This window comes from Mesoplodon densirostris, chromosome X, assembly GCF_025265405.1.
Source record: "Mesoplodon densirostris isolate mMesDen1 chromosome X, mMesDen1 primary haplotype, whole genome shotgun sequence".
NCBI classification, from domain to species: Eukaryota; Metazoa; Chordata; class Mammalia; order Artiodactyla; family Ziphiidae; genus Mesoplodon; species Mesoplodon densirostris.
The window spans coordinates 119,083,146-119,096,531 of record NC_082681.1 but is presented as its reverse complement, the minus strand read 5'-3'; the positions used below and the strand labels follow the sequence as shown (position 1 = coordinate 119,096,531).

At 41.8% G+C, this 13,386-nt stretch overlaps 1 protein-coding gene across 1 annotated transcript in view; it reads left to right on the top strand.

The window, feature by feature from the left end:
- CBLL2 (Cbl proto-oncogene like 2) overlaps nt 1-13,092 on the top strand; it is a 38,790-nt gene extending 25,698 nt beyond the window's left edge. Inside the window, 1 exon segment of the mRNA XM_060086555.1 lies at nt 12,802-13,092. Coding sequence (XP_059942538.1) covers nt 12,802-13,092 — 291 coding nt within the window.
- Nucleotides 13,093-13,386: the final 294 nt, after the last annotated feature.

Sequence of the window (13,386 nt, the reverse complement as noted above, 5' to 3'; positions counted from 1 at the left end):
TACCTGTTTGAGATAGTGATTCCATTTCCCCATATATGTACCCCAGAAGTGAGATTGCTAGATCATATGTTAGTTATATTTTTAACTTTTTGAGGAACCTTCATACTGTTTTCCATAGTGACTGTACCAATTTACATTCCCACCAACAGAGCACAAGGGTTCCCTTTTGTCCACATCCTCACCAACACTTGTTATCCAAGAACTAAGTCTTGAATGGATCAGTTCTGATAATGACATTTTCAAGTTTGTTTTCTATATGTCTCCTTTATTTCAACTTCTTCTTTCCTTTAGTTTTTCATGGAGTTGTTTTTGCCTTTTTTTTAAGATGGAACTGATCTGGCACATTTGATTTATTTATCTCATTGTGAACTTCCTGTATTATAATCACTTTCATTCCTAGTAAATGGTAACAACCTACACTCATAGTTATAATAGCTAACACTTACAAACTACCTGCCATGAATTATTCTAAGTACTTCACATACATTAACTCAGTTAATCACCACAACATAATTTATGAGGTAAGTACGATTATTATCCCTATTTTATAGCCGAGGGAACTTGGGCACAGAAATATTACACAAATTGTCCAAAGTTACATAGCTAATAAGTGGCAGGGATGGAATTCAGACTTCAACAGTCTAGCTTCAGAGGCCAAGCAGTTAATCTTGCTGATACCACTTTACCTCTTCCAATGATTCCTACTCTCAAATTCTTCTGTCTGACTGCAGTATCCTAACTTTACGCCCCAAGCACCAAGATTTGGTTTTCAGCCCCTTCATCTGGTATAAGTCTAGTTACTTTCCCCAAGGTCCTTTCACCTCCTAACCCAGCCTGAATCTTAGGTTATCTTATGTTATGAATCAGTTTTCTGGGTTCCTTGATCATCAGCCCTCTCAAAGCCCAACCCTCTGCCCGAACTGCTTTATGTGAATTTTTTCGTAATCCTGGGCCTCTGGGCCCCTGGGCCCCATAGGAGGTAATTGGGAGTGTACCTAGGTGAGCCTCATTGCAAATGATGCTTGTCAACCCCAGGTAGGTCCTTCTTACTCTAACCATTCTTTATGTTTTCCTCTGTGTACTCACTTTCCCATTTCCCCACTGTGACTTTCTAAACATTTGTTTCTCTCATTGAATTTTCTGCCCAACTCTGCCACCTAACATTTTAGCAGATAACCTCAGCATCTATGCCCTGAAGGGAAAAAGTCAGAACTGAGCTTTCTAAACTCCTTTTCCTCCTCCAGAAAATTTACCTGTAGTGTCATCCATTTTTTCTTCTTCTTCTCTCCTGTATTTATTCATTTTCTTGCTCACTCCCCTTTTTTAAAAAAAAAACCTATTTATTTATTTATTTATTTATGGCTGCGTTGGATCTTCATTGCTGCGTGCGGGCTTTCTCTAGTTGTGACGAGCAGGGGCTACTCTTCGTTGAGGTGCGCAGGCTTCTCATTGTGGTGGCTTCTCTTGTTGCGGAGCACGGGCTCTAGGCACGCGGGCTTCAGTAGTTGTGGCATGTGGGCTCAGTAGTTGTGGCTCGTGGGCTCTAGAGCGCAGGCTCAGTAGTTGTGGCGCACGGGCTTAGTGGCTCCGCGGCACGTAGGATCTTCCCGGACCAGGGTTGGAACCCGTGTCCCCTGAATTGGCAGGCAGATTCTTAACTACTGCGCCACCTTTCTTTCCTTCCTTCCACGAATATCTTTTAAATATCTACTATATGCCAGGCACTGTTCTAGTTTCTGTGGATGCCACAGTGAATAAGACAGAATTCCTGCCCACATTCTTTTTTTTTTTAACATCTTTATTGGCGTATGATTGCTTTACAGTGGTGTGTCAGTTTCTGCCCCACAACAAAGTGAATCAGCCATACATATACATATGTTCCCATATCTCTTCCCTCTTGCGTCTCCCTCCCTCCCACCCTCCCTATCCCACCCCTCTAGGTGGTCACAAACCACTGAGCTGATCTCCCTGTGCTATGCGGCTGCTTCCCACTAGCTATCTGTTTTACATTTGGTAGTGTATATATGTCCATGCCACTCTCTCACTTTGTCACAGCTTACCCTTCCCCCTTCCCATATCCTCAGGTCCATGCTCTAGTAGGTCTGTGTCTTTATTCCTGTCTTACCCCTAGACTTTTTTTTTTCTTAGATTCCATATATATGTGTCAGCATACGGTATTTGTTTTTCTCTTTCTGACTTACTTCACTCTGACTCTAGGTCCATCCACCTCACTACAAATAACTCAATTTTGTTTCTTTTTATGGCTGAGTACTATTCCATTGTATATATGTGCCACATCTTCTTTATCCATTCATCTGTCGATGGACACTTAGGTTGCTTCCATGTCCTGGCTATTGTAAATAGAGCTGCAATGAACATTTTGGTACATGACTCTTTTTGAATTACGGTTTTCTCAGGGTATATGCCCAGTAGTGGGATTGCTGGGTCCTATGGTAGTTCTATTTGTAGTTTTTAAGGAACCTCCATACTGTTCTCCATAGTGGCTGTATCAATTTACATTCCCACCAGCAGTAAAAGAGGGTTCCCTTTTCTCCACACCCTGTCCAGCATTTTTTGTTTGTAGATTTTTTGATGATGGCCATTCTGCCCGGTGTGAGATGATATCTCATTGTAGTTTTGATTTGCATTTCTCTAATGATTAATGATGTTGAGCATCCTTTCATGTGTTTGTTGGCAGTCTGTATATCTTCTTTGGAGAAATGTCTATTTAGATCTTCTGCCCATTTTTGGATTGGGTTTTTTTTTTTTTTTTTTTTTTGATATTGACCTGCATGAGCTGCTTGTAAATTTTGGAGATTAATCCTTTGTCAGTTGCTTCATTTGCAAATATTTTCTCCCATTCTGAGGGTTGTCTTTCGGTCTTGTTTATGGTTTCCTTTGCTGTGCAAAAGCTTTGAAGTTTCATTAGGTCCCATTTGTTTATTTTTGGTTTTATTTCCATTTCTCTAGAAGGTGGGTCAAAAAGGATCTTGCTGTGATTTATGTCATAGAGTGTTCTGCCTATGTTTTCCTCTAAGAGTTTGATAGTGTCTGGCCTTATATTTAGGTCTTCAATCCATTTTGAGTTTATTTTTGTGTATGGTGTTAGGGAGTGTTCTAATTTCATACTTTTACATGTAGCTGTCCAGTTTTCCCAGCACCACTTATTGAAGATAGCCCACATTCTAGTGGGGGAGACAAGTGAGAAACAAGTCAATGTATATCATGTCAGATAATGATCAACACTTTGAAAATAAATGAAGTGGAGTAAAGGAGCTAGAGAATTGTGGAGGGAGGGTGCTTCATTTTTATATTTGATAATCAGGGAGAGCCTTCTCTGAGTAAGTCCTAAAGGTAGGGTTGCCAGATTTAACAAATACAATTACAGGGTGTCCAGTTAAATTCGAATAAATATCAGATAAACAACTAATAATTTTTTAGTATGAGTATGTCTCATGCAGTACTGCAACTTATTCATTGTTTATCCACAATTAAAGTGTAACTGCACATCCTGAATTTTATCTGGCAACCCTATGAAGGAACTATGGTGATAAACCATGCTCGTATCTGGGGGAAGAGGTTTCAGGCAGAGGGAATGTCTTCGGGATATTAATTTTATGTCCGTAATGTCTCAGGCACTGGGGATACAAAAAAATCATTAAGACAGTGTTTTGCCTCCTAACTGGTCTAGCTGTGTCACTCACCTCTCTCCTCTAGTCTACCCTACATAAGGCAGCCAGAGTGAGCCTTTTAAATTATAAATCACGTCCTTTCTCTGCTCAAAAAACCCCTCCAGTGGCTTTCTTTCTCAGAGTAAAAGCCAGAATTTGTGAAATGGCCTTCAAAGACCTAGGTCAGTGGTTCTCATATTTTGCCACACATCAGTTACCTGGGGATCTGATGCCTGGGTCCCACCCCCAGATTTGGATTAAACTTGTTTGTGATGCAGGCTGACATTTAGGATTTTTTACAGCATCCCATGCGATTGTATTGTGCATTGGACTTTGAGATCCCCCCCCATCCCACTCCCCCACGCCCTCCACCCCTGTGTTACATGACCTCACCATCCTGCTACCTCTTGGACCTTAGCTCAGACAGCTCCCCACTTGCTCTCTCCAGTCCAGCCCCACTGGCCACCCCACTGGCCTCCACTCTGTTCCTCACACTCTTCAGTGATGCTCCTACTGCCTCAAGGCTTTTATTTTCGTTATCTCCTCTGTCTGGAATGCTCCTTCCAGGATATCCATATGACCCCTTCCTCCACTTTCATAGAGGAATCAATAGATTAATGAACTGGTTATTGCTATGGGAAACTGGGGCACACTACGACTCTGTTCAAGTGTCAGATTATCAGCAAAGCCTTCCCTGATCATCGTCATCCTCCCCTCTGGTGCCCTCATCCTCTTGTTTCCTGCTCTCATGGATGGCTTTCCTCTTATGTATGTCTTTATTTATGCCTGTCTCCCTCCAACTCCACCGTAAGCTCTGTGAGGGCACTTGGTTCACGACTTCAGTGCCTAGAACAGTGTCTGACCTGTAGGTTGAACTCAACAAGTATAGGTTCATGGAGGAGTTGAGTCTCGTGGGGAAATTTAGACCCATAAACAGCTGGGGGGTTTTTGGGGTTTTTTGCCGCACCATGTGGCATGCGGGATCTTAGTTCCCTGGCCAGGGATGGAACCCGTGCCCCCTGAAGTGGAAGCAGAGTTCCAACCCCTGGACCGCCAGGGAAGTCCCATAAACAGCTAATTATAATGCAGTAGGATAAACTATTATTAGTTTTAAACAGAATTCCCTAGTGAATATAATGCTATTGATTCCTGACTCCATCCCCTTTCTCTCCCTGAGGATGTCATTTTCCAAGTTTATCATTAAACATTTCACTTTCCGCAGTCTCCATACCCTTAGTCTACAAACCCACTCAAGCCCTCCTCTTCCTCCAACTCCCCATTTAGTGACTGCTTCGGGTGCGCTAGGCATTATATTAAGCACATATAAAGACCATCTCATTTAACTCTCACAACAATCCCAGTGTAGGAATTAGTATTAACCATATTTTACAGATGAGGAGACTGAAGCACAGAGAAGTTAGGAAAATTCCTGAAAACGCCTGGGAGTTCGTGCATGGGAGTGGCCCTCAACTAAGACGCCAAGGGGTTGGGGGATAAATGCCTCAGCTTCCTTGCCGTCATTCAGACGATTCTGAATTGTGTTCCATACTCTTTCTAGAGGGTTCCCAGTCGTATTGTGCCCCAGTTTCCCATAGCAATAACTAGTTCATTAATCTATTGTCGGCTCCTTTCCCTTTTCTTCCTACCTGGAATCCTCTCCCAAAAAATCTACTCATACCCAAATCCTTGACTCAGGATCTGCTTCTGGGAGATCCCAGATGGATAGAACATCATGCATTTTCCTCTAAGGAACAGAACAAAGTCCCCAGACAACCTCCAGCACCTTCTCAGTTGCTACTTGAATTGGGGAGACTAAGCTGACCTGTAGAGACCTTCTCCTTATGCCTTGCAACTGCCTAAACACTTCCCCACGCATATCAACCTTGCTTTTGACCACCGAGATTCTAGCTGTTTTTACAAAGTTCCTTTCATAACTGTTTGAAAATCACTTTCGGTATATTTGATCATATTAACCACCCATTTGATTCACAGAGATGGATGGAAATTTTGGCTTGACCAATCTGTGATCCAGGAATATTGTTGCCTAGGTAACAACCCATGTTGGTGTGGAATTAAGGATAATAAGGCCTAACGCTGCATATGGAAATAGAACAAATTGCCTGGTAGAAGGAGGTGCATTAGATTTCTCAAGCAACTTGAGATGCCATTTTGTTCACTGGAAGAGGCCATTTTCTAGGCAGTTAGAGGAGTAAATGACTCAGTAAGAGATGCTGTTGACAGTAGGGATTTCTGTAAGGGGATCTTCATCACCTCATTCCAGCTTCTTTCAGTTCATTGTAGTCATGAGGGAAGCTATGATATATATATACACATATATAGGATATGTGTTTAGGGAACACATATGTGTATAGGGAAAATACAAATATCTGAGACAGAAAGATAAACACAACCAGGCCCTGCTTGTGTAGGCCATTCCTTCATGCTCCATTGCATGGAAAGGATTTCTGTACAAAGGTAAATAGATGAAATCTTAATTCTGTCTCTCTGCCCAGGGATAGCAGTCAAATCAATATTCTGCGCCTCTAGGAGGAAATAGAGAGCATTTACACTGTGGACTCAGCTAAATGTGTACACATATTAGAATTTGTTGAGCTTCCTGGCCCTGGTGGCACAAAACAAGCACCGTATTGCTTCCTGCTTCTCAGCCAGCTTGAAGTGTGAAGTAAGAAGATTCGCTCAGCCAAGTCCGCACCCCAGAACTCTTCTGGCTGTTTCATTTGCTCACCTACCTTTAAAGGTGCTGATATAACAGCAAGCACCCCACATGGGATTCCTTCATACTGAAACAGCATGGAACTGCATTTTGTGGAAGATTGCTGTCTTCCAGAGACTTTCAAGCATCCCTTGAGAACCTAGGTGTTGGTTCTGCAATCTCAAGAAATCATAAGCAAACAGGTCCAGGGATTTAAGTTTTAGAGATAGCATCTCTTTATATATAATAAGGATTTTGATTATGACTTCAGAGCTTTGATAATGTTCTCATCACTTCAGGGCTTTTGTATCTAAAGTCATCATTTATGACCTTCTTAATCACATTCAGCCTCTCCATTAACCTTGCCTAGAGAGCAAACTGTAAAACCTATCTGTATCTTTTCTGACTCTCTTAATTTGCATGCTGTTGTCTTACATGCAAGTTCTTACTGTGGTGCATTGCAAAGATTCTTCAGGATAATCACCAGTGAATGTGCTGACATTATAAGGAAATGATATGGTCCAGTTAAAGAAACTTTCCATTTAGAGGAAAATTGTATGCATGTCAACATTTTATTTGTATTAATTGTTTGATGGAAATTTTTAATAAAGTATTTCTCTCCTTTTTGATTCCTTCACTTGAGAATTCTGAACATGGTCCAGATGTTTTGGATGAGTTAGGATCACCATGACTAGCCGTGGTGGTGCTGAGTCTTCAGGCCCTACTAATGTCATTAATGGGCTTTGATCCCTTTAATGGCCTGCCATTACTGTATCTTTTGAATACTAACTTGGGTTTCCCTTTTTAAGTTATTGTGTCTTTTCTCTCCCAGTCAGTGTCTCTTTCTACCAGTCTCCCCTTCAAACTTGCAGCCATTCTTCTCCTCCTCCTCCTCCTCCTCCTCCTCCTCCTCCTCCTCCCCCTCCCCTCCCCCTCCTTCTTTCTTCTTCTCCTTCTCCTTCTTCTCCTTTCTTCTTCTTCCTTTTTTAATACGGCACCCAGATAACTAAGTTTCTGGGAACAGCAATGTCAAGTTAGAATACACAAATTATGAATGAGGACCTGAATGAGGCTCTTTTCTATGAGTAAAGTGTATGAGCTTTACGCGTGAACTTGACACCATCTATTTTGATTGCTCAGGGGTTTTTTTTCTTTGTAATTTCCTATTTCTGTGTGGTTGAATTAGCTAGATAGGTAATTACAAGAGATAAGAGAATATTCTTTGTGTGTGTGTGTGTGTGTGTGTGTGTGTGTGTGTGTGTGTACCTCCCTCATACATTATTTACTTTGAATTTAGTGACTGCAGCAGCATTTCTTTCTGGTGCTCCAGTTGTTGGCTCTCGATTACATTTCCCTCTCTCTCAAGCATTAATGCTCACCAAGCCCTCCATGTCTAGCTCACTAAGTGGGTAGCTTCTATGCTTCTGACTGGAATGTTAGAGAGTGTAGCTGACAGGGTGTTGTATGGTAGAGTAGGCTAATATTTTTTAAAAATTGAAGTATAGTTGATTTACAATGTTGTGTTAGTTTCTGGTGTACAGCACAGTGATTCAATTATATATACACACACACACACACACACACACACACATATTATAGGATATTGAATATAGTTCCCTGTGCTATACAACAGGACCTAGTTGTTTATCTATTTTATATATGGTAGTTTGTAGCTAGTTTTCCCAAACTCCTAATTTATCCCTCCCCCCTTTCTCTTTTGGTAACCGTAAGTTTGTTTTCTATGTCTGTGAATCTGTTTCTGTTTTGTAAATAAGTTCATTTGTGTCATATTTTAGATTCCACATATAAGTGATACCATATGATGTTTGTCTTTCTCTTTCTGACTTATTTCACTGAATGTGATCATCTCTAGGTCCATCCATGTTGCTGCAAATGGCATTATTTCATTCTTTTTTATGGCTGAGTAGTATTCCATTGTGTATATATACCACATCTTTATTCATTCATCTGTCGATGGGCATTCAGGTTGCTTCCATGTCTTGCCTATTGTAAATAGTTAGGCTAACATTTTGCAGATGTTTGTTGTCGCATTGGCAGTCTCACCTGAGAGTGGGAGATGAATGTAATGGACTTTCTGGTTGAGTTTTCAGGCCCTGTTTGTCTTCAGGGTCCAAGCAATTTTGGAGGTTTCTCTTGGGCAAGGAACTCCCCCCAAAAAGGTTGAGCCCCGGAGGCAAACATGGCCCTAAAACCCAACTGGAGAGCTTATTACAATCACCTGTACTTGTTCTTAGGTGTACATTTCTACTTTTCAGTTTCTTTGTTTGCTTAAGTCAAGCCTGTGTCTTTAGAGAAGTGGAATTTTATATAAAAGGCTTCAGAGTTCTTCTCCAATGAGCATTATACAGATGGTGACACAGGAGCTCTGAGATTAATGATCCAATGAAGTTCTAACCCCTAGTTAGTAGTGATGGAGATGTGACAGAACTGGGTCCCCAGATTAGTTTTGTTATCTAGTATTTTTAGTACTTTAGTCACGCTGGCTCTTCCTTGTGAACTTTAGGTATCGCAAAGGCAGAAACACACTTGCAGAGTGAAGGCTGGCTTTATTGTGATGAGTTCCTCATCAGCTCTGGAATGGTGGGAAGCCTCACATTCACCACAGTATGAATTCCTAATTTATTTAGTCAAGGATGGGAAACTTCACAGAAGAGAGAGGGCTTCAGAGGTAGAAAGGAGAGCTCAGCAGAGCATCCTTTGATACTTTTGATCCTAGGATGAGGTTTGGTCTTGCTGGCCTGCGAGAGCTTCATTTTGTGCTATGACTGCATATTTTATAATCGGCTAATGTGAGAATTCAGGAAGAACTTCCACAGGGCAGCGTCTGTATACCGTTAACAGGAAATACTGATGAGTATCTGGGACCCTCCTGAATCTTGAATCAAACTCAGGGTCAGCAGGCTGCATCCTCACTGTGGGGGAAAGAGGATGCCAGCTCCAGGCAATGTGCGTAGTGGTTAAACACCCACACTCAAGGGCTGAACTCTGAGTTTGGGACTCTTAGCTGTCACTCAGATGCTGAGAGATCTCAGGAAAGTTATTTTTAACCTCTCAGCACCTCAGTTTCCCCATCTATAAGATGAAGACGGTAATAGTACCTACTCAGAGGGTTGTTAGGATTAAATGCGTTGCTATTTATAAAGTACTTAGAACAGTGCAGAACAGGAGCTTGGAATGATGTAAGGAGAGTATTAAGTATTAGTTGTTACTATCATGTTCCCTTCTTTTCCAGCATCTTATTTCCCTATAGGCTTTACTTAGGGAAGATGCTCAAATTTAAATCAATAATTAGCTTTCGGAATGGATGTGTAAAAGTGCAAGTTATGAATTTGACAAATGTTCTCTTCTGGATGTATCTCCAATTTTGCTATGAACAAATGCATAAATTAAGTACAATAAATTTATATTTCTCTAGAATGGTTATTGAAAGGGTTATGCTGATAAATTTTATATTCTACATAGCCTTAAGAGCATAAAAAACAAAACTGAACAATTTTATAGAGTTTAGAATTTCCAAAGTACTCTTGCATATATTATTTCATTTGATTTATGATACTTTGCTATGATAGCGTTATTAGCTCCATTTTACAGGTGAGGATTTTTGGAGCTCAGAAGGTTTAAATGAATTATCTCGAACTGCCAGCGGGTCTGGTCTTGAACTCAGGTTTTCAGTCCCTGAAGCCCATGGAAAATTCATCTACAGATAGACAATTTTCGAAGAATCTTAATATATTCCCTTCAAACCAGAAAACTGTCCTTCTATCATAATTCAGAAGCTACTTCAGGATATGTTAACACTTCAACCACCATTGTGAGCTTTTGTTATTGTGGAACATTACTGCAAAACTGTTCTGGCCATTAGAATTTTACTGGTGATGTGCAAGCTGAATAAATGGAAGCTTTACCAGGCTAAATAATAATCTGTGCTGAGAGACTAGAAACAAAGCTGATATTATTACTTAACCAGCCTAGTATATTATGAGGGAGAAATGCTTCTGTAATGTGCGTGTGTGTGGCTCTGTTGTAAACTTGCTGTTAGAACAGGAGATGAACGGCAGGAGAGGGTCAGAGAAGGGAAGCGTGTGTCTGTTTAATGGAAAACTTCAAAGTCCGTAAGTCTTGTTTTTGTTTCAGAAATTGTCACACGAACCCAGTTGCTGACCCACATGTATAAGCCGTCTGCAAGCACAGGCTGCAAGTTGATGCTTCTAGAATTCATCTTCGTAAGATTACTGGATAAACATAATATGATTTTCATTTCTATTACAAGATAATTCCAGCCGTCCTCTCCCTCCCTGATTGCAATAACAGAGCTTACTTTATCTTATTTGGGGCTCTTAAAAATGCTTCCCATACCTGTATCACTTCATAGATTATTCCAGAGAGAGAGAAATTTAATTCCTGTTAGCTGAGCTCTACGAGTCATTCTGGCAACTGGCAGCACCAACCACTTCCCCACCAGACTGGCCTTTGCCGAGGGCTCTAAATTTAGAAATGGAATGAGATTGCCTCGGGGTTACATAAGGAGGCGAGGCAGTTATTTTTAGCACACCGTGATACCTAAAGAGCCCTGGGCTGCGATCTGATTTGTTAACCACCGGCTGCGGGAAAACGTGGTTACTGATTCTCTCCACATGCTCTTTGGAAGCTGCACCCCTCAGGACCAAATGACATTTGCAGTTTTGTTTACTTGCAGTTCCTCCTGTTTATTTTTTCTATGCTATAAACACACTGGAAATCAATTGTGTTCCAACGCAATGGCAGTATTTTTTACTGCCCCCTTTATTTGAGGAAACTTCCCCAGTATGCATTATCATTACAATTTTATCTTTCCTTCCTCTCTCTCTCTCTCTCTGTCTCTCTGTCTCTCTCTCTCTCTCTCTCTCTGTCTCTGTCTCTAAGAATGGAAAGAAGTCATTCTGGCTCCTTCCTTTCTAAGGCTGCTGTCAGAGCTGATGACCGCACATGTCTGTCTAGACCGATGAAGCTTTCTTTGTGTTTTCCGTACCAGGCACTTGTTTTTACTTTCTTTTGCAAGGGGGTTGCTGCAGCTGATTGGGAAAAATAAAAGTGACAAAGGAAGCATTAGGAGGCATGCTGTCATCTGGGCAGAAAATGAATGGATGCAGCAGTGGCTAGAGAGAGACTCTGGACAGAGGCAGCGTTTTGCTTGTCAGTTTATCCCCATTGTTTCCCAGCCAATGTTGAAAGTCAGCATTAGCGCCTTCCGATTCTTCAAAGTTGTGTTTTAGCAGTACAGCATATCTACTTTGGAATTTTAGTGCAATGATAATCTCTCTTATTTATTTATTTATCTTTTTGATTGTTTGTTATTTTTGAAGGGATTGGTTGGTCATATGGCTAGTTGCCTAGGAAATCTGTCTACTTAGAGTCACATTCTTTTCTGTAATCAGTGTACATAGCTGAGGTCTTTAGCTGGTGTATATGTGCAGAGTAAGGAAAATGTAAGAAAAAGAAGTGAATGGTACACACGAATGTGAGGGCGTTTCTAGCAATAAAATTAGAACTACCAGCTGAAAGAGTTCACTGAGACATTGCTAAGACATGACTATTCTGCGGTGGTTCTGCAAAGTATTTTGCAAGGAGCTGGATTGTACAATAGTGACCCAGGTGGCTCACTCTGGGTGGCCTGGACAATGAGCTGGCTGGACTGGGGCCCCTCTTTCTCCCAGCAGGAGTGTCTGGGTACCCAGTAGTTACTGATAATCCTTTTTCTAGCTTTGCTCATAAAATTATTTTCTCAAAGATAAATCTGATCATGTCTCATTTGTTAAAAAGCAAATGGGCTATAACAGTCCCTAAATAAAGAAGATAACTAAGTGGCAACCAAATAAAAAGCAACTTATCTGTTTCTTATTAATAGGATTTACATAAATATGGAAACACGCTGTATAATATATGAAATGAGTCATTATGTTTCTCAGAAATGGGGAGAGAGAAAGTTCTGACAGTATTGCATTTCTAACTCTAATACTCGATTCAGCCTAGTCAGTGCTATTTCTCCCAGTGGGATTGGCTGCTCCCAAACTCAGCTTCCCATGAAACTAATGGTTCCCATACCTGGACAAAGGTGGCTCTAGCTTCCCATGCGCCCCCAGAAGCTCCAGATACCTTCCTGTTGATGGTTCCAGGCAACTCCTGCAAATAACTGGACCCAAATCTAGGACACTTTGGTGCCCAGGAGTGTGTTCGTGTTCTATCTGACAAGACCACTTTTTCTCATATTTGCTCTAAGATTGAGGGTGAATGGGCCAGAGGCTTTTTCCTGGAATGCAAACCCATGCCCTGTCCCTGGGATACCTCTCCACTTATGCCCTCTCTTCTCTTATGACCCTGGCCTTGTAAGTTTCCACTTTCTCTCTCTGTTATTCTCAGTCTTTTAACACAACAGATGATTACCACAAATGGACCCATGTGGCACATCAGGTGAAGAGAATTCCTGTTGTCCAGCAGGAAAGGGTCCAGTGGACCACCCCTGAAGTAGGAGATACTCCTCCTGAGGGTGCAGACAGGGTATTTGGAGGGCTGGCGAGCAGGGTCATTTGGGATGAGGGAAGGCCACTGGATGACCAGGGTCATCGTGATTCACCACAGCCCCCGAGAGGGCAGGCCAGGCTGCTCAGCCCAGAAATGGCCAGGGCTTCAGTAGCTTCAGTGTCCATCTGAAGTTGATGGGGACTTGTAGAAGCTGGCCACTTGGAAATCCTGGAGTGGTGGACTCACTGTGAGAGCGGAATCCTGGGTGCTGAAGGGTGGCATCAGGTGGCTGAAGCAGCCTCCCCTCCTCCCTTAAGAGTCCGAACACCCTGAGCGCTAGGGACGGAGGATGGAGAAAAAAGCCTCACCCAGGGCACTCGCTGGGCAGCTGGGGCATCCTAAACATACCACTGAGGAGGTGTTTGGAAAAAAGTCCAGTACAGATAGAAATGGAGCGTTACCAGGAAAGAGAATCAGGCTCCA